A 20332-nucleotide genomic window follows, 5' to 3' on the forward strand; every position below is an offset into this window, starting at 1 on the left:
CCTCAGTAACAAAAACACCCCACTACAGAATTTAACCACAAACCTCCTCATGTTTCCCCCTGTAAATAACACAGGGGCATAACAATGTGTAGCATAAAAGGGAACTTTTGTTTTGATGGTATTTTGTACGTTGAACTCCATGTCAGTGCGAACTGTATTGTTTTCCTCCTGTAATAGAACCACTTCAATGTCATTATGGGCTTATTAAATAGCAGATGAGTTAAGTGTTGTAGCAGGAAAAACACAGCATGGGATTTGCAGGATCAGGCACCAAGATTCTTTGACGCTGTTGCGATGGTCCTCCTTTCCAGCTTTGAGCAGCTCTGTATAAACTTTGCCAACGAAAACCTGCAGCAGTTCTTCGTGCGGCACGTCTTCAAGCTGGAGCAGGAGGAGTACAACCTGGAGAACATCAACTGGCAGCACATCGAGTTCACCGACAACCAGGACGCCCTGGACATGATCGCCATCAAGCCCATGAACATTATCTCCCTCATCGATGAGGAGAGCAAGTTCCCTAAAGTGAGAGCGCGAGCACGAGAGAAATAGAGCTGGATGGAAGGTACCAAGAGATCTGTTATTCTGTTTCATTATGGTTCACTCAGAAATGTTCTCTACTTGACCCCCACCCCAGGGCACAGACACCACCATGCTGAACAAGCTGAACTCTCAGCACAAGCTTAACACCAACTACATCCCCCCAAAAAACACCTACGAAACCCAGTTTGGGATCCAGCACTTTGCTGGCGTGGTCTACTATGAGACGAGAGGTCAGAAATAGAGTAATTAGATTCCTCCGCATGTTCCAAATGCAGCACACTAGACCAAAATCTTTTCATGTGTTTCAAACTTTTAAAATGAGCTTCATAAAGTTGTCAACTAATTATTTGTAATAAACAATGCCTGCAGGTTTTTTGGAAAAAAACAGAGACACTCTCCATGGTGACATTATTCAACTGGTTCACTCTTCCAAGAACAAGTTCATCAAGCAGATCTTTCAAGCTGATGTTGCCATGGTAATAGTTCCTGATCTTTTATGCTGGCAGCATTCTTTAATTCATTTATTTTTGTCCTAAGAATGAGTAGTAGCTCAGTGGTTGAAGTTCTTGACTTATAGTCAGAAGGTTGCTGGTTCAACCCCCACCACTACCAAGTTGCCACTGTTGGGCCCCTGAGCAAGACCCTTAACACTCAAGTTGTACTCAGTCATAATTGTAATTCGCTTTGGATAAAAGTGTCAGGTAAATGTATGAGAAATACCTGACGGTGCACACACTTTACATAAGACATGTAACAATACAGTTAAAGATGCCCCCAATCGATTGCAGAATAATTACAAAGTGCATTTCAATTTGTTCTTATGGCCAAATCACTTCTGTTCTGATGGAAGAGTTCATATGTAAAGGTTTTATTTATTTGTGGTGTTTCGATATGCTCTCTCTGTCTCTTTGTTGGAATGCGTGTGCCAGTTTCTGTGTGGCTGTGTGTCAGGTGGAGTGCTTTCTCTGCCAGACACACCTGCTCTGAAGGTAAAGCTGGAACCATTACACCCATAGTTACGGAATCACCAGTCTCCGCCTTCGTGCCATTTTGTTCGTGTTGTCTCGTGTTTTCCAGCATCCCCCCCAACTGAAAACTAACTTCATCTCGTAACAGCATTACTTTACATTTCTGTTGTCCTTTAGTTGCAGTTCAAGAAATAGCAGTCATTTAAATATCCTGCATGTTTATTTACGATGTGGCGTGTTGCCTTTATGTTCAGCCTGCATCAGCGTGTGTATTGTAACATTGAAAACAATACATAAAGAATGAAGAAGCTTCATACAATTCTGGTATTTAATAGATCTGTTTGGCTATGGTCTTTTACCATAGATTTTTCTTAGCCCTTTTGTGTCTTAGACAGTTTCCCACTGGAATGTTCATGATATCATTTCTGTTTTTATTTGTCTTAACAAATTCCCACAAATTATTTTTCTCGCAAAGATGATCTTTGCTATGTTTAATGGTGTTATAGGAAATGCCACTGACATGATCCATTATCTTTATTATATTCAGACAGGTAGGTGGGAAAATGTTTTATCAAGACATTTTTAATTTACTTACATGCTAAATTAATTAGATACTAAAGAAAATATATCTGTTTTTTAACAATTTGAAAATTACTGACTACATATTGATTTTTTTTTTAATGAACGTGATGTATAATATCACATAAGAGAAAAAAACACAATACATATAAAACACATACTCTTTGTAGACATTTTTTGCTGTTATAGAGTTGTTAATTCCCATCTAAGATTAGAAACCCTAACCCCTAACCCCCCGTTCCCCGTGACTCCTTAGGAAGACAGTAAAAGTAGCTCTCCCTTTAGCGAGATTAACATGGCAGAAAATCTGCTGAAGTGTTTCCTCTTAACGAACAGCAGAACTTTGTCTACAGAAACGGAGCTGAAGGGTGTGTGCTGGGGGGCTGGAGATGGCAGGGAGCAATAGAGCGCGGTAGAAGGAGATGAGGGTGGGGTTGTGGAACGGACCCCCTTCATCTCTGTTCTCCACCGTCCTTAATAACATTTTGTTTTTGTCCCTTTCTGCGCGCGTGTGTGTGTGTGTGTGTGTGTGTGTGTGTGTGTGTGTGTGTGTGTGTGTGTGTGTGTGTGTGTGTGTGCACGTTTCCTGGAGTCCAGGGGGCGGAAACGAGGAAGCGCTCACCGACGCTGAGCAGCCAGTTCAAGCGCTCTCTGGAGCTGTTGATGCGCACGCTGAGCGTGTGTCAGCCTTTCTTCGTGCGCTGCATCAAACCCAACGAGTACAAGAAGCCCATGGTGAGTGGCACCGAGGTGTGGTCTGCGCAGGCATTAACCTCAGCTAGACAGTGCATCTCGCCATGAGAAAGGTCAGAAGGGGAGCGCGGAGGTTTTGCGTTCCTGGGATAACTTTGCACGTATCACCTGTGGAATCTTCAGAGGCATGAGTTACGTTTCCCTCTCCCTCCCAGCTCTTTGACAGGGAACTCTGCGTGAGACAGCTCCGCTATTCCGGAATGATGGAAACTATACGGATACGCAGGGCTGGTTATCCCATCCGTTACACCTTTGTGGAGTTTGTGGATCGCTACCGTGTCCTCTTGCCAGGAGTGAAGCCCGCCTACAAACAGGTGAACAGCTCGACATTTTTGTGCGGTAACTGGTTTTTGTTTTGTTTGTAACATCCCACCCAGTGGGAACACTGAATGCACACTTCATCCCAGAACAGAGATGTCCTGTCTCCTATTGCCTTTTGCCCCCTCACACATCTGCAAAAACAATGTTGTTAGCTAAAATAACATATTTGTATATTAATGAGGCACATTTGGTTGGTTTTTGATTCAATTCGAATCAATGTTTGTTTTGGCTTTTTCTAGCATGCCTCCAAACAGGTGAATGAAGACCTATTTTCTCTGAAGTCTATATGTTGCCATGATTACTCTGAAATCTAAAGCTCCAGAACTGCTCAGGCACTTCAGAACTGACTGTACTGCTGTGATACAGTGTTTCCTGAGTACCACATCTTTCTGAACATGCTGTAGTTATTTGCTACTCTATCAGGTGCAGTATTTGGGATGAATGCACATTCCAGGTCTCTGGGCTGATGGAGGAACCCCCATCCTGTTTTTATATTTAAGGGGGACCTGCGAGGGACGTGCCAGCACATTGCTGAGACGGTCCTTGGCAGAAATGATGACTGGCAGATGGGAAAGACCAAGATCTTCCTGAAGGTATTTCTGCCTATCACTACACTTCTCCTCTGGGAAGTAGTTATTAGAAGTGTCTCAAGCGAACAATGACGGCAGTTAAACCTGTGTGAAATTACAATATGAAGGCTGTTCCATAAAGACGGGTGACATGGAATTTTATCTTTGTCTGAAAGGATCAGTGATGATTCCGTGATGAAATAATGACAAGAAGTTCTGAAGTACAGGAGAAATGAATAGAAATGCACGCTCGTTCTTGTGGCTGTTGGAATAATAGTAATTCACTTTGGATAAAAGCCCCAGCTAAATTCCATAAATGTAAATGAAACCTCCATCTTGTGTGTTGCACCCCCCCCCCCCCCCCCCCCTTACTGCCTGGAAAAGACAATAAAGGCAAAGTTCAAAGGTCAGCAGAAAGTTTGATAGTTTTCCTGTTGCCATGGAGTCTTTTCCAGTTGGTAACTCTTTATCAGGCATCCCAGGCCTGCAACAGGAAGTCCCTGTCCACAAGAATAAAGAGAGGGCACTGCCAACATTTCCTAACAGGAAGTGACATTATCACACCAGGATAGACGGAGATGCAATATATATCAGTTAGGCACTCTTGGTTAATGCATCAGATTGTTGTTTAGAATTAGCTGTAGCCCTTCATGAGAGGGCGTTTGTTGTGTTTACACTGCGTTTGGCTGTCTGACAGCTTTTCAGATGACATGACAAGTCTTCTGCTGTGGTGCCCTCAGGAATGCTGTATAGGTGACAAGTGTCTCTCTGTGTTTGACAGGACCACCACGATATGCTCCTGGAGATTGAGAGAGACAAGGCCATCACTGACAAGGTCATCCTCATTCAGAAAGTGGTCCGAGGTTTCAAAGACAGGTCAGTTTGTACACAATGTTAAAAATGCACAATATCACAGCTTTTAGGTCCTCACTCCATGTCGGAATCCCCTCTATGTCGGCAGACTACTACTGTTCACTGAAGAGGGATGTAACTAAGGCCAAATTTAGGCAAAACACATCCACTGAACATTTTACAAATCTGTTTTACACGTTAAGTGAAATAACAGACTTATGTATGAATAAGTAATATATATTTAATGTTAAGTGTACACACTTAAAAACCAGAAAGAAAGAAACAATCTAAAAATAGTTTCGAATAATTTAAGGTCCACCTATTTTAGTTTGGGAAGCCTAAGCCCAACTCTGATTATTGACCCTAACCATAACTCTCGTTACTGACCCTAACTCTAACAAATTTTTTAAACAGGTCAAACTTCCTTAAGTTGAAGAAGTCTACCCTTTTCATCCAGAAGACTTGGAGGGGTTACTACTGCCGGAAGAACTACAGCACGGTCAGTTGCGTAGACCATTACGGGCGGCCTGTGGGTCCCCAGGGAGCTGCCTGATGTGCTCACTGTGCCCGGTGGGGCGTCTTCCCCGCCTCGCAGATGCGTGCCGGATTCTCCCGCCTCCAGGCCCTCTACCGCTCGCGGAAGCTCCACCAGACGTACCATGTGACCCGCCGCAGTGTCACACAGCTGCAGGCGTGCTCTCGAGGCTTCATGGTGCGCCGGGCCTTCAGGCACCGCCTGTGGGCTGTCATCACCATCCAGGCGCACACCCGCGGCATGATCGCCCGCAGACTGTACGCCAGGCTCAAAGGAGAGGTGTGTAGTGGAGAGTAGCGGAAATCGCACCACACACCCGCGTACTTGCGGACACACACTTACACCCACGTGCTCACAAACAAGGTGTTTGGCAGTTGTTACTAACCAGGAGTATAAGCACACCTTTGCCAAGGCTCTCTCAGACATGTAAAAGATAACCAGGCCAGTGTGCACGTAGGCTGTTTTATGTTGTCTTATTATGACACTTTTTTGCAGCTTCAAAATAAAACAATTTTTAAAAACAATCTGCAGCTACAGAAGCACTTCACTCGCGCGGTTGATGACAGACTTTTATTTGCTGTCCTGTTCTCTAAGTAATGTTGCGTACTGCAAGTCCCTTGATATGTACCGCAATACGGACCAAAGCAGTGTGATGAACAAACCTCACCACTCCCTCTCTTCTCATTCCCACCACCTTCTCGGTCCTCTCCGTCACCCTCCGTCACCCTCCGTCACCCTCCACCTCTTCAGTACCGGCGGCGCCTGGAGGCGGAGAAGATGCGCCTGGCTGAGGAGGAGAAGCTGCGAAACCAGATGAGCGCCAGGCGGGCCAAGGCCGAGGCAGAGCGCATGCACCAGGAGCGCCTGGCCCAGCTGGCCCGCGAGGACGCCAAGCGGGAGAAGAAGGAGAGAGAGGAAGCGCGTAGGAAGAAGGAGCTCCTGGAGCAGATGGAGAAGGCTCGCCACGAGCCCGTCAATGATTCCGACATGGTGGACAAGATGTTCGGCTTCCTCGGGACCACCAACTCCCTGCCTGGGCAGGAAGGGCAGGCTCCGGCTGGATTTGAGGTAAATTCATAGGCTGGGTATTGCCTAGCTTATGATAACAGGAAAGCAATTGGTAGTTCCACATTTAGAAAATTAACAGAAAGTATTTAACTTGTTTTTCTTCATAATTTCATTGTGAAGTAAAAATTATATACAGAAATACAGCATCCATTTTAGTTCAAATTATATCATTATAAGAATTTATCTGAATGGCTACTCCATCTTGGCACCGCTATCTGTGCCCCAGGACCTGGAGCGTGGCCAGGCCCAGCTTGAGGAAGAGGACCTGGACGAGGCTCTTCCTCTCCCCGAGGAGGATGAGGAGGATCTCTCCGAGTACAAGTTCGCCAAGTTCGCAGCCACCTACTTCCAGGGCACCAGCACACACACCTACATGCGCCGGCCCCTCAAACAGCCGCTGCTGTTCCACGACGACGAGGGTGATCAGCTGGTACGGACGATGACAACATTTATCTTCATCAGCTGCTACGTCAGATGACAGTGTTTATCTTCAGAGCTGAGAGCTTTTGTTGCGATGGGTTTCGGGTGTGTGTGTTACAGGCAGCACTGGCAGTCTGGATCACTGTCCTGCGGTTCATGGGCGACCTCCCCGAACCAAAGTACCACACAGCCATCAGTGACGGGAGTGAAAAAATCCCCGTGATGACCAAGATCTACGAGACTCTGGGCAAGAAGACCTACAAAAGAGAGCTGCAGGCCCTGCAGGGCGAGGGAGAGGTGGGGTGCCAGAGAGATGTAAACTTAGCCAAGAACATACCATTAGGTTTGCTTTTGAATGTGCACCATTTTAATACATGTTTATAAAATATATGGTGTAGATTTGACATATAGAGTGCAGAGTTTAAGGGAAAACCTAAGCTACCTAACTGCAGTACTTCAGTAAGGGTCAAGAAAGTCCTTGATTTGTAGACACATTAGTCAATATAAACTCAAATCATTGTGCAATGCAAATAAATTAAGTAAATTACTATTAACAAAATGATACACTTTTGACAACTATACTATAACTTTGAAGACTACCTCATAGTAGACATTTTCATTCCCATATAAAAGTCAAAAGTGTACTAATGATGTGGGCCATTTTGAGTGTTATTGGCCCACCCCAGGAGCTGCAGGCCAGCTAATTGATGATTTATGGGTTTCGCCCCCCCCCCCCCCCCCCATCATCTTCCTGCAGAATTCGCACGTTGACAGTCACAAGAAAAACAGTGTCCGTCACAAGCTAGTGTCCCTCACCCTGAAGAAGAAGTCAAAGATTACTGAGGAGGTAAGTGATGAAGTGGTCACCACAGTTATATAGTCACACACATCCTTACATTTAGCTGACACTTTTATCCAAAGGAATTTAGAATTATGACTGAACACAACTTGAGAGTTAAGGGTCTTGCTCAGGGGCTCAAGATTAGCAATTTGGCAGTGGTGGGGCTTGAACCAGCAACCTTCCACTTACAAGTCAAGTACTTTAACACTGAGGTACCGCTGCGCTGGTAGCATGTACCTGTGCACATATTTTTCCCCTCGCTCCGTCCCATCTTCCTGAAAAGCATTTCTGAGTTTTTTTCTTTTTACCATATTTAGATCTGCCCTACTTTCTTAAATACAAATTCTCAGCCCGTGAGAACTGCTATTTACATTGACTTGTGGGCAGGAGTGCTGTCAGTGTTCAGGAAATTACAGGGTGTGTTGTCAGCCAGTTGTCCTGACTTTACAAGACGACTGCCAGTTGTTTAAGGGCGTGACTGTGTTGGCGAACATTTGTGTCAGGTGACCAAGCGTCTAACGGACGGGGAGTACACGGTGCATGGCAACAGCATGCTAGAGGACCGGCCCACGTCCAACCTGGAGAAACTTCACTTTATCATCGGCAACGGAATCCTCCGCCCCACCCTCAGGTTAAGTCTGCACCACCGTAGATATTTCACAAGCTTTCACAGACATCCAAAGTCTATAAATGTAATTAAATCCCCAGGTTCTCTAGAAGCATTTAAAGCCAGGCGCTTTAACAAATAACTCTGCGCTGTAGCAATTCTGTAAGCTCAGCCCCAGATGACCGGCTGGCTTTTGTTGTCCACAGAGACGAGATCTACTGTCAGATCTGCAAGCAGCTGACCCAGAATCCATCCAAAAGTAGCCATGCCCGCGGCTGGATCCTCCTGTCCCTGTGTGTGGGCTGCTTCGCCCCCTCCGAGAAGTTTGTGAAGGTGAGAGGAGTTTGTGATGGTAGGAGGAGTTTGCAATTGTGGGAGGGGTTTGTGATGTTGCGAGGGGTTTGTGATGGTCAGAGAAGTTTGTGATGTTTAAACTACCCCTTTTCCAGTTCTTACTATTCAGTTACAGTCTTACTATTCATTGAGACTTCCTTTCACACTAAAATTTACCTGTGATTCAAACTAATTGTCTTTTCAATCTAGAAATACATTTGTATTTTTTCATGCTTTTGAAAATCATGTCGGCACTGTATGAAATATTTCAAATAGAATGTTTACAATTGCATTGCTTTGCTTTTCCCTATGTAGTACTTAAGGAACTTCATTAATGAAGGCCCTCCAGGCTATGCTCCATACTGTGAGGAGAGACTCCGGAGGACGTTCGCCAACGGCACCCGGACACAGCCACCCTCCTGGCTTGAGCTCCAGGTAGGCCGTCACCCGCTGACACGTAGCTGAATATGAAGCAGTTGTGTAAAGCTTTTCTATCAAGCTCGAGCTGGAATCCACTGTGTCACTGGTCCATTAGGCCACTAAGTCAAAGAAGCCCATCATGCTGCCAGTGACCTTTATGGATGGCACCACCAAGACCTTGCTGACCGATTCGGCAACCACAGCAAGGGAACTGTGCAACACGCTGGCCGACAAGATCAGCCTGAGAGATCGCTTCGGCTTCTCGCTCTACATAGCTCTGTTTGACAAGGTGCACGTAGACACGCACTGACACACACAGATACAGACATGCACACAAACATGTACACAGACACACACAATGTCTATCTATCTATCTATCTATCTATCTATCTATCTATCTATCTATCTATCTATCTATCTATCTATCTATCTATCTATCTATCTATCTATCTATCTATCTATCTATCTATCTATCTATCTATCTATCTATCTATCTATCTATCTATCTTTTCACTCGCTCCCTCTCCCACACATGCTAGTCTGAGAGTGACTGTAGGTTCAGCTTCACTGAATGTCCTCTGCTATTTTATTTCTGCCGGAGCTGTTCGCCTGTTATCTGTCCCACAGACCTCACCTCCACCCCTCACTCACGTTTAACATTCCCAGGTATCGTCTCTAGGCAGCAGTCATGACCACGTGATGGATGCCGTGTCTCAGTGTGAACAGTACGCTAAAGAGCAGGGCGCTCAGGAGCGCAACGCCCCCTGGAGGCTGTTCTTCAGGAAGGAGATTTTCACACCCTGGCATGACCCCACTGAGGACAGTGTGGCCACTAACCTCATCTATCAGCAGATCGTACGCGGGGTCAAGTTCGGAGAGTACCGCTGTGACCGGGTAAGGCAAAGGCTTGCATGATTGTACAGTCTCGGTGTAATTAGGGCTTCTTCAAAGTGATACATTTTGGGCTTTGTATTTATTTGTTTACATTTTTTGTTATTCAGTGAGCCATTACACACAGTTTAACCATACTGCAGTTACCCTGAAACAGTGCATGATGCCAATGCATTAGTGTCTTAAACACGTCTTTTATCTATTGGGCAGCCACCCAAATGCCTCTTACACACTGTAAGTGGTTTACTTCAATTCACTTCAAATTTAATTGTATAGCATGTTGTACAACAAGTATTGTCACAAAGCAGCTCTACAGAAATCAGCTTTCCAGAGACTCTTTTATAGCAAGAAGACGTCTCAAGAGGAGCCACAGCTCAAAAGGAGAACCCATACTCCTCTGGCCGCCAACGAATGGCAAAATAGCACCATAAAAGGAGTAAAACTGCTCTTCTTTTCTCTCCCTCCACCCCTTTACCTTTCCTTTACTGCCCTCTTCCACTCTCCCCCTCATCCACTCCCACGTCACCGGTATTCCTCGGCTTCTCGGTATCCCCCGGCTTCTCGGCGTGCCTCCGTCCACACTCCCGCCCCTCACCTCCTCCGCCCGCCAGGAGGACCTGGCGGAGCTGGCCTCGCAGCAGTACTACGTGGACTACGGCTCCGAGATCCTCCTCGAGCGTCTCCTCAGCCTCATCCCTTCCTACGTCCCGGACCGCGACATCAGCTCCACCAAGACCGTGGAAAAGTGGGCGCACTTCATCATGGCCGCCCACAAAAAGGTACACAGACGAGCTTCATGCGATTGCGGTGGCTCGGTAATTTTGCTAGTGCTGTCACCAGCTGACCACCTGCCCCTGGCCTGGTTGTTGCTCATTTCAGTATAAATTCAGGTACATGAAAGCGAAGCCATTCTTTTCTGCAGGGCATTTACACACAGAAGCATGTGGATCCCCAGAAGGTCAAAGAGGAAGTGGTGGATTTTGCTCGATACAAGTGGCCTTTGTTGTTCTCCAGATTCTATGAAGCCTTTAAATTTTCAGGTACTACACATTCAGTGGTAAAACAAACTCAAACTGACCTGGAAAACGATTCATTTTGATATGAGTGGAATCCTAAGACAAACTAATGAGTAGTGTACTGGCACAACAAATGTATGACTGGTAACTTGTTTTGTCTTTCCTTTATGCGTTTCACAGGCCCCAGTCTGCCTAAGAATGATGTGATCGTAGCGGTGAACTGGACTGGAGTTTACTTTGTGGATGAGCAGGAACAGGTCCTTCTAGAACTCTCTTTCCCAGAAATCAATGCTGTCTCCAGCAGCAGGTACAAAAACATAATGAACCATTTAAAAAGGTGGGCGAATGATTTTCACCTACTTAGCCAGGACTGTGTGATTCAAACAGTGGAGGGAAACTCCTTGGACAGAGCTTCACAGTGGCCACCATTAAAGGAGACGAATACACCTTCACCTCCAACAATGCTGAGGACATACGCGACCTGATTGTCACCTTCCTCGAGGGCCTCAGGAGGAGGTCGAAGTTCGTGGTAGCGCTGCAGGATAACCCAAGCCCAGGTACGGTACGCTCTTTTCACTGCACGTCCTGTTTGCTTGGGCTCAGAGGACCTCACGTCACGGCTGTTAGATGAAGGGTAACACCTGCCCAGCAAAGATACAGGGAAGGACAGCAGAGATATACAGTTTTGTCCTTGATTCATGCTGCAGTACAACTTTCTATGCGTTTTACATTTACATTTGACATTTTCAGCGTTTAGCAGACACTCGCATCCAGAGCATTTTACAAAAGTTCTTTGTCATCTGCTCATAGAATGCATCATCACTAATACAGTAGGTTAGAGTCAAAGTTACTGTTAAAAAAGAATACTGCTAAATGCAGGAATCAATAATGATACCCAGAAGAAATGCAAAATGAGCATAAATACCATATCTTAATGCACCTCGGTCACTCCTGTCTCTCCTGGACCAGTCGGTGATGACGCGACGTTCCTGAGCTTCGCTAAAGGTGACCTCATCATTCTGGACCAGGACACAGGCGAGCAGGTCATGACCTCTGGCTGGGCGCACGGGGTCAACGACAGAACCAAACAGAAAGGAGACTTCCCAGCGGACTGCGTCTACGTGCTGCCTACGGTCACCAGGCCACAGCTGGACATCGTGGTTAGTAAAACGGGCTCATCAGTATTATGACACCTGCAGCTGTGTTCAGTGAGCAGTACATACAGTTGTTTTTGCATCTGAGGAGCTGATTTAGGTGAAATTTTTTTGTGATCGGAGAAGGTGTAAATTTCTGTGCGATGTCTCTGAAATCCTCTTCCCTTCATGTCTTATGACTCACAATGGTCGCTCACAGATCCTATCTTCTGCACATTGTTTCTCCCTCGTGTCTCACATACACTCCCTGTCTATCTCCGAAACACTTCCTGTCTCTCTCACACACGTGTACATGCACACCGATGGATTATTTATATTTTCCTGCTTTCCCCTTTGCCTTTCCCACTATCTGCATCTATGACTAAGGCTCTGGTTACCATGACGCCAGACCAGCGTCAGGAGTCGATCCGCGTATCCCAGGTAGTTCTGCCGGAGAGCGTGGAGCGGGAAAAGCCGTACACGCTCGAGGAGTTCTCTTACGACCACTTCAGGTAAAAAAACAAAACAAAACAAAAAAACAAACAGCTCTGTCGCTGCCTTGCGTCTCTAGCCTGAAAGGTTTAATCAAAATCAAAGTATTTCCATGGGTTGTGCTCCAAAAAATTTATATCTGTCTAGAACTCCATATTTTACCTCCTGTCAGTAAATTCTCGCACCTCTTGTGGTACCTCCATCAGAAGCAAATCACAAGCATTCTTCATCCACCCATTCCTGCTCTTATACAGACGGTTAATGTGAATTCCCAGTACCTTTCCAATGAAGGCTTAAGTGCATGAGAATCGGTTCTCTATGCTCCTTCACGCCCGTGCGCGCGTTCCCGGTACAGGCCGCCTCCCAAGCACACCCTGAGCCGGGTGATGATCACGAAGAACCGGGGGAAGGACAAGCTGTGGAGTTGCACGCGGGAGCCCCTGAAGCAGCCACTGCTGAAGAAGGTGCTGGCCCACGAGGAGCTCTCCCAGGAGGCATGCATGGCCTTCATCGATATCCTTTTATACTTAGAAAAAGGGAGGACCACAGCATAGAGGAGGGTGCTGATTGTCCTGCCTGCCCCACCTGGGTCAGCTCCTCAAGGGCTTGGTGTTTGGCCCATGAGCTGACCGAGTGTGCAAGAGCAGGAAAAACACTGAACTTTGCAGCACTGTAATTCTCTCAACTGCAAGACTCATATCCCCATTTCAGTATGTCAGTAGTACAGGCCAATTAAGGCAGAAGTCCCTTAGTCGAGTTCTCTTGGAACTCAGCACAAGTGCATATATTTATTTATTTATGTTCGGGTGCTAACATAGCTAAGCAATGTAACCTCTTTGCCACCCGCGTTTACCTGGTTCTGGTGTGTGTGCGTGAATTGAGGAATTAGGTGAATTGAGGTCCTTTGAATTGAGGGATAAATAAAACTTGGAGCATAACTTAAAATGCTCTAAAACACATAAAACCTAAAACATCTTCTAGCTGAATTTAACGTGTCCATTTGTAGGGACAGAACAGAATGCCTCACACCAGGCTCTGATATTAAAGTGCCATCTCATAACATGGTGAACTAAACGAAAGTTTTCCTTAATGTGTCCCTCCGTACCCATTATGAAATATATGGGCGACTATCCGTCCAAACGAACACGCTCTGTCAACGAACTCACAGATCAGATCTTCGAGGGAGCACTGAAGGCCGAGCCCATGAAAGATGAAATCTTCTGTCAGATTCTTAAACAGCTCACGGACAATCATGTCAAGTAAGTCTTGTGGTAATGCCCATCTGAGCCTTTAACTCAGCTGGCTAGTCAGTGCCATGGCTTGCTCATATTGTGTTGCAGTGCTTTCATGTACATGCATCGCATGGACCAAATCTAAGTCACATTCTTCCAGAAATGCAGACGAATCTGTTTTGCAGTATGAAAACTGGAATTAGCCTGATCTTTGGCCCTGTGTGTGCGTGTGCGTGTGTGTGTGTGCGCGCGTGCGCGTGTGTGTGCGTGCAGGTACAGCGAGGAAAAGGGTTGGGAGCTGCTCTGGTTGTGCACTGGCCTCTTTCCTCCCAGTAATGTCCTTCTGCCCCATGTCCAGAGGTTCCTGCAGTCCAAGAAGCACCACCCACTCGCCCCAGACTGCATGCAGAGACTACAGAAAGCCTTACGGTATTCCCATAAAGCTTTCTTTCCCATTCTCTCTCTCACACACACACACACACACACACACACACACACACACACACACACACACAAAAGGACAGACAGTCACATATAATGCCTCCTTTGGGGGCCTATTTAACATTTTGTCAGCAGCAAAATCAAATTAAGGATCCATAAATACAAAGCTAATCTCCTAAGATAACGATGCAGCCAAATATGTTGGCATTTTATAAAACTATATTAGGTTATAGCACTGCCAAATGTAGTTAGGCTTTCCCGTTTCCTTTAAATACTAGACAATCGAGGGGATTGGTAAAAATCCTTGCATGCTTCTCTCTCTCTCTCACTCTATTGCTCTCTCTTTCTGTCTCTCGATATTTTCTCACCAACTCTAGTTGTGGTTACTCCCTCTCTCTGTTTTTCTGGGCCTTGTTCCTAATAAAAAATGAGCTCTGTTTTGAACAGTACCTCTAGGGTATGTTGTATTTTGTTGTGTAACAGGAATGGCTCCAGGAAGTACCCTCCACACTTGGTGGAAGTGGAGGCTATCCAGCACAAGACAACACAGATCTTTCACAAAGTGTACTTCCCGGATGACACCGATGAGGTACCGCAGGGTGTGACTATTTGTGTTATGTGAACACACGTATTATTTGGTACGGCCTTTGTCACCTGGGAGACAGATCTGCTGCGTTAGGGAGTATTTAGTGGCACGGTGGGTAAAATCTATATGTAACTGGCGGCAGTGAGTAAACATTAACAGTGCCAGTGGCACTGGGTACAGCCTCAGTCTCCTGGGGGACCAGTATGGATTTTATGGGTTGGGGAGCAATTTACCACATAGGGGCAGCGCAGTAGGTAAATATGGGTGTATGTTTTAAGAAGTGATAGGTCTGTGTTTTAAAAGGGAGTTTGGACAGTGCTGGGTCTGGGATGCCAGACCTCACCATTGAGCATTTCAGACGTGTCGTGGGCTTAATTCAGCGAAGCACCAAAAAAGGGAAGCGTTTCCCTGCTTGTGAAGAGCTTGCGAAATAAACCTTTGGAGCAGGATAACTGGCATCACATGTATAATTACATTTGACGCAATTAATGCTTTGACATCAGACAGCTGTGTCTGATGCAAAGGATCACTAAAAGTACTCTCAAGGGCTCACTGTCTGTCCCCAAGTTCATTAAAATGTAAAATTACAATTTTTAGTTGAAAATATTCAGGTATCGCTGTCTGGTTGTGTAATATCTGCACCTTTATAGCTACTGCCTGTGACATGGCGTGGCGTGGCGTGTGACACAATGACAATAAAACCTGTAGTATCACCACATGGACCATGGGGTAGAAGAGGGGGCTATGATGCTGCCTTTACAGAGGCAGTTCAGTCAGTTTTCTGGGAGTGTACTGTAAAGGCACTCTCTGAACGAAAGCACAGTAGAGTCTAGCAGACGGCATCTGCTGTGCTCCAATACTGCCATTTACTTCGAAGTGAAATGACTTATGTCCCAGCCTGTGTGATATTAGAGAATACTTCCAACCAGACAGCAGGGAGGACTCTCTCCCTGTGTCGCATCCTTTTTTATTTGGGGGATGAAGAAAATCTCATTATTTTATTATTATGTCTTTGTCCTGTTGGAGAGAAAGTCATTTTCTGGCTGGTATGAGATCAGTCACACTGCTTAGGCCAGCAGTGTCTACCTTCTGATATCTCAATGTCTCTTTTAGGACTCAGCCATCTTCCATTTATTTGATCCATTGTAACTTATACAATTTGAATAGAGGTCAAACTGAAAGGGCGTTCTAGAACCTCTCCTTTGTCCCCTTGCTTGTCTCTCCAGGCTTTTGAGGTGGAGTCCAGTACAAAGGCTAAGGACTTCTGTCTGAACATCTCTGGCAGACTGCTGCTCAAGTCTCCAGAGGGCTTCAGTCTGTTTGTAAAGATCTCCGATAAGGTACTGCTGTCTGCACAGAGCTGTTCTGCTCACAGTGCAGCGAATCTGGACACGGAGCAAAATGCACTCAGTGCACTCCGTTTTCAACTCATTAACCTGCTCACCTCTTTATTCTAACTCTACTCTAACTCTAACTCTGTTACAATACAGTTCAGTCTCATAAGCAAAAATGAGCGATCCTTATGAGTTATGAACTGATGAATTTTACATGACAGCATTAAATTACAGTCATTTAAATTTACTCCAGTGGAAAAAAAAAGGTATAACGGCACATTTTAAACTTGCTGCTAGGTCATAAGCGTCCCAGAAGGTGATTTCTTCTTTGACTTTGTTCGACATCTTACTGACCGGATCAAGAAAGCCAGGCCTGCTAAGGATGGTAAAGTCACCGCAGTCTCTCGAATCCTTATCCATTTCTGCCGCTCAGCACCTGGTTCATTCAAGCTTGCTTTCATACGACCTAATTGAATCAGGAAGCTTCAGAAATGCCCTTCTCGTCTTGCTGTTCAGGTATAGTGCCTTCACTGACCTACCAGGTGTTCTTCATGAAGAAGCTGTGGACAAGCACAATCCCTGGAAAAGATTCTTTTGCAGACTCCATCTTCCATTACTATCAGGTAGAGTAACGGTTTTATGGGTAATACTGTTCATATGAATTTTCCTGGGTCTGTTGTGATTCATGCTAGTGAGTCCTGTTCTGTTTTTGCGTCATGGAAATGCATGCAATCTCATCTGTAAGCCAATCCTAACCATCGTGTCCTCACCTCCTGAGTCCAGGAACTTCCCAAGTATCTCCGTGGTTACCACAAATGCTCCAGGGATGAAGTCTTTCAGCTGGCAGCTCTGATCTACCGAGTCAAGTTTGAGGATGACAAATCGTATTTTCCCAGCATCCCCAAGTTACTAAAAGAGCTGATTCCACACGACCTGATTCGCCAGCTCTCCCCTGATGACTGGAAAAGGGTGCGTTTGTCACTGCGACACTCGCTGACACTCGTGACATTTCTCATCCTGTTCGGCTGCATAGCTGCAACTTCTCAGCCAGATTTCCCTGAGCAGTTTCTTAGCCTGTTCCCTTCTCCGTGATGTGATGTGACCTTGGTCAGTTTCTTCGCCCGCTCCTTAGACCTTGGCTTTTTTTACTTTTGCCAGCATTAGCCCCTCGCTGTCATTTTGCCTGCCAGTGTGGACTGACCCTTGTTTCTTTTGAGACAGTCGATTCTGGCATACTTCAACAAGCAAGCGGGCAAATCTCGCGAGGAAGCCAAGCTCATGTTTCTGAAGATCATTTTCAAGTGGCCTACGTTCGGTTCGGCTTTCTTCGAAGTGAAGGTAATGATCCCACATTACTGACAGCTGTAGACAAATAGCTTTTTCAAACTTTGTGTTATATAACGAGATCATCACCCATCACATCAAGCAATTTTAATTAAACTATATACAATCCTTTAGCTATTACGTTTTTCATGTCTAGACATTGTTGCAATCCTGAGGACTAATGTGTTTACACATTAACATAAGATGTATTAGGTGAATTTTGCTCGATGAATTCTCGGAACAAATTAGTCTCTGTTACACAGGGGATGTTTTGTACTAGAACAAGGCAGGGGTACTACATTTACCCTCCAGATTTTGTGCGTGTGTGCTGGGGTGGCTAGCATAGGCAGTGCCAGGGAGAGAGACAGTAGTTACAGTAAGGGCACGGTGACGCAAGCTCCTCTCATCTCTTGCCCACTCCAGCAAACCACTGAGCCAAATTTACCCGAGATCCTGCTGATAGCCATCAACAAGCACGGTGTGAGCCTCATAGAACCAAAGACCAAGGTGTGTGTCGCAGCCAGCCTGTGTGTGCCCCAGAAAGGGGTTTCATCAGAGTGCGATCATGAATCCTCATTAATCCTCCCCGTTTTTTGTTTTTGTTTTTTGTCCCAGGATATTTTAACCACTCACCCCTTCACGAAGATTTCCAACTGGAGCAGCGGCAACACCTACTTCCACATCACCATCGGCAACCTGGTGCGAGGGAGCAAGCTGCTCTGCGAGACCTCGCTGGTAAGAGAAATCATTCAGCTCGGCATGGAGCAAAATGGAACTGGGGGGCTCCGTTGTTTTGGTCGCTGTGACCTTCACTGAAAAAAACGAAATATAATAATGATCTCCAGTGAAACGCAAATGCTAGTTTGGTGTGCTGAGCCTATTTGTGATTGTTGGGAAGTTTCTAGAATGTTATTCTCTATGCACACTGGTTCATTTAGCTTGTAACTTCTTTCCTTGTACATTCAAATGTTTGTTGGAGAGTGTTGGACTTTGGGAGTGTTGGTGTTTGAGGGAGGATGCTCAGTCAATGTGTTTCCGGGCTTTAAAGAACCAAGACTCATCAGTCAAGATGATAATTTTTGTTGTGTTCGTTTGGAAACAATATCTCTAGACATCTTGGGCTCTGCTCGTCAGGTAATAAATCCTTCACTGAGTTTAAAACAGGTGCTGCACTCCAGGACACTGCCATAGTAACAACGGTGACGACCGCTAAAGGTGACAAGGAAGCCAGCAGTGGTTTGCTGGTCTGAAGCCATTAGTGTAGAATCGATCTTCTCAATCCTCCATGACAGGGCTACAAGATGGATGACCTGCTGACCTCGTACATCAGCCAGATGCTGACCACAATGAGCAAGCAGAGGAGCACACGGGGCCAGAGCAAGTGAACATCTTACTGGCGGGAGGCGGCGGAGCTGGTGCGCCTGCTGGGGCCTGTGGGCCAGCCTTGCAGCTGGAGCCATACGTTCGCCCGGCAGCTGTGGTGGATGAGCCGTAGCCCGTCGGCCAGCTCGTGGGGCTCCGCCTACCCTGGCGAGGATGACAGAACTTCGTCGGCCTCCAGCGAGGACGACTACCTCTGAAAGGGCCCAGGCGGATCTGGAAGCAAAACCGCTCGCCTCCTGCCCATCGACACACACACGCACGCACACACACAAACATACGCACATACACACCGATACCGACCCACCCACCACCCCGTACCCAGTCTCTGTGCGACAAACGCTGACCTCCAGATGGCTGTTCTGCACTGTATGCATGTGATTTTAACCAGCACAAATGCAGCCATGGTAGGTTAGAAACACGCTGCCAAGGTCTGCATTTGAAATTATAACTAAAATGAGCAGTTACCAATTTTTTTGAACTTTTTTTTTTTTTTACTACTACTATTGTAATTACTCTTATGTGTTTAAGAAGTGGGCAGTTAAAGTAATGGACACCCAAGGATTGCCTTATGATGCAATAGTTTTCACTGGACTGCAAAGACTGTCCAGAAAGATTTTAATTCCCCTCTTGTCTTGTTTATACGTTTGACTGAAGTTGTTAAAGTGAGACTTACCGCTTCTTGAAACAGCCCATCCCCCGCTGGGTAACTGGCCTGTTAATGGGTGTTTATTTTGCAACCAACATTATTACATCCTTTTACAATGTACCATTACAGACTACAACTGTGACAATTTAGAGAGCCATTTAGACAAATGCATAAAAAGTCTGAGAGAGAGATTTCTGCCCTCAGAAATAAATATTATGTATTGCCACATAAATTGCTAGTTCTAGACTTCCATAACACTGTAATGCATAATATTTGTGAATTAATTTCTGGCAGTGTAAACAGATTACTAAGATTACTAACAGATTACATTTTTTATGTCTTAGTGTTCTCTCAGAAGCCTTAATGTTTGTTTGTTTTTTTTTATTTTCAAGAACAAATTGTGCTGTAGGTTTTTATAGGTTAGCGTGCTATGAAATAGACTTAACAGCCTAACCTTGTTTTGTTTTAAGTGCTTCTTTGTTTAAAATGTTTGGCATGTAGTGGAGCCATCCTTAAAGAAATCGTTTCCAGAAGAGTCATAGCCTCAACAGTAGAACCGTTGTCTAAGATGATATTGTTAGGCCGAGGTATTGGTCATGTACAACCCAAGCTGGAGAACAGAGGCCTTATTTCAAAACCGCATTGATGAAGCTTGGAGTCTGGATAGGTGTAACCCATAAGAACATAGTGGTGGCTGTGAAAATATCAACCAGGCTTTGAGCTGAATAGTAAAGTTAAATTCCCCTATATGTACATTAGTAACTTCCCAGTCAAACATTTGGAGATCCACAATCATTTTGCTCTATCCCAGTTCCCAATGGACTTGAACAAACCAAGCAAGACTAAATACAGTAATTCTATTGGGAGCCGGTACAGAGCAAAGGTATGAACTGGTGGGTGATCCCTAAGGATTCAGTCGAGAAATGCTGCTGTTATATAATGTTAACCAAGAGGTTACTGTGTAAGTGGTGTTCCAATTGCTTTTATTTGACAAGCAGAGTGAATTCTTGCATGATTTATCTGCCTTACAGTAAAGAGGAAGTGCGCTA

General features: G+C 45.5%; 1 protein-coding gene across 3 annotated transcripts in view; it reads left to right on the forward strand.

Moving 5' to 3' along the window:
* The window catches only part of myo7aa (myosin VIIAa), a 34204-nt gene extending 13897 nt beyond the window's left edge, over positions 1 to 20307 (forward strand). The window contains exons 13-48 of one of the 3 annotated variants that reach the window (XM_081715821.1): positions 312 to 522; positions 635 to 770; positions 910 to 1016; positions 2685 to 2822; positions 2996 to 3154; positions 3662 to 3754; positions 4512 to 4606; positions 4997 to 5081; positions 5178 to 5396; positions 5868 to 6185; positions 6412 to 6615; positions 6726 to 6902; positions 7363 to 7452; positions 7950 to 8077; positions 8260 to 8386; positions 8702 to 8821; positions 8922 to 9095; positions 9473 to 9700; positions 10309 to 10476; positions 10620 to 10737; positions 10894 to 11020; positions 11101 to 11270; positions 11683 to 11873; positions 12234 to 12358; positions 12694 to 12851; positions 13486 to 13597; positions 13844 to 13999; positions 14495 to 14600; positions 15824 to 15937; positions 16229 to 16316; positions 16448 to 16554; positions 16715 to 16900; positions 17153 to 17269; positions 17678 to 17761; positions 17870 to 17989; positions 18547 to 20307. In XM_081715821.1, the coding sequence (XP_081571947.1) occupies positions 312 to 522; positions 635 to 770; positions 910 to 1016; positions 2685 to 2822; positions 2996 to 3154; positions 3662 to 3754; positions 4512 to 4606; positions 4997 to 5081; positions 5178 to 5396; positions 5868 to 6185; positions 6412 to 6615; positions 6726 to 6902; positions 7363 to 7452; positions 7950 to 8077; positions 8260 to 8386; positions 8702 to 8821; positions 8922 to 9095; positions 9473 to 9700; positions 10309 to 10476; positions 10620 to 10737; positions 10894 to 11020; positions 11101 to 11270; positions 11683 to 11873; positions 12234 to 12358; positions 12694 to 12851; positions 13486 to 13597; positions 13844 to 13999; positions 14495 to 14600; positions 15824 to 15937; positions 16229 to 16316; positions 16448 to 16554; positions 16715 to 16900; positions 17153 to 17269; positions 17678 to 17761; positions 17870 to 17989; positions 18547 to 18639 (5149 nt within the window). In that variant the 3' untranslated portion in view covers positions 18640 to 20307. Of the gene's footprint in view, positions 1 to 311; positions 523 to 634; positions 771 to 909; positions 1017 to 2684; positions 2823 to 2995; positions 3155 to 3661; positions 3755 to 4511; positions 4607 to 4996; positions 5082 to 5177; positions 5397 to 5867; positions 6186 to 6411; positions 6616 to 6725; positions 6903 to 7362; positions 7453 to 7949; positions 8078 to 8259; positions 8387 to 8701; positions 8822 to 8921; positions 9096 to 9472; positions 9701 to 10308; positions 10477 to 10619; positions 10738 to 10893; positions 11021 to 11100; positions 11271 to 11682; positions 11874 to 12233; positions 12359 to 12693; positions 12852 to 13443; positions 13598 to 13843; positions 14000 to 14494; positions 14601 to 15823; positions 15938 to 16228; positions 16317 to 16447; positions 16555 to 16714; positions 16901 to 17152; positions 17270 to 17677; positions 17762 to 17869; positions 17990 to 18546 lie in introns of all 3 variants that reach the window. The other 2 variants (XM_027009347.3, XM_081715822.1) reach the window with 2 other exon arrangements.
* The last annotated feature ends 25 nt before the right edge of the window (positions 20308 to 20332 follow it).

This window comes from Electrophorus electricus, chromosome 6 (genome assembly GCF_041902795.1).
Source record: "Electrophorus electricus isolate QZ-2024a chromosome 6, ASM4190279v1, whole genome shotgun sequence".
Lineage (NCBI taxonomy): Eukaryota > Metazoa > Chordata > Actinopteri > Gymnotiformes > Gymnotidae > Electrophorus > Electrophorus electricus.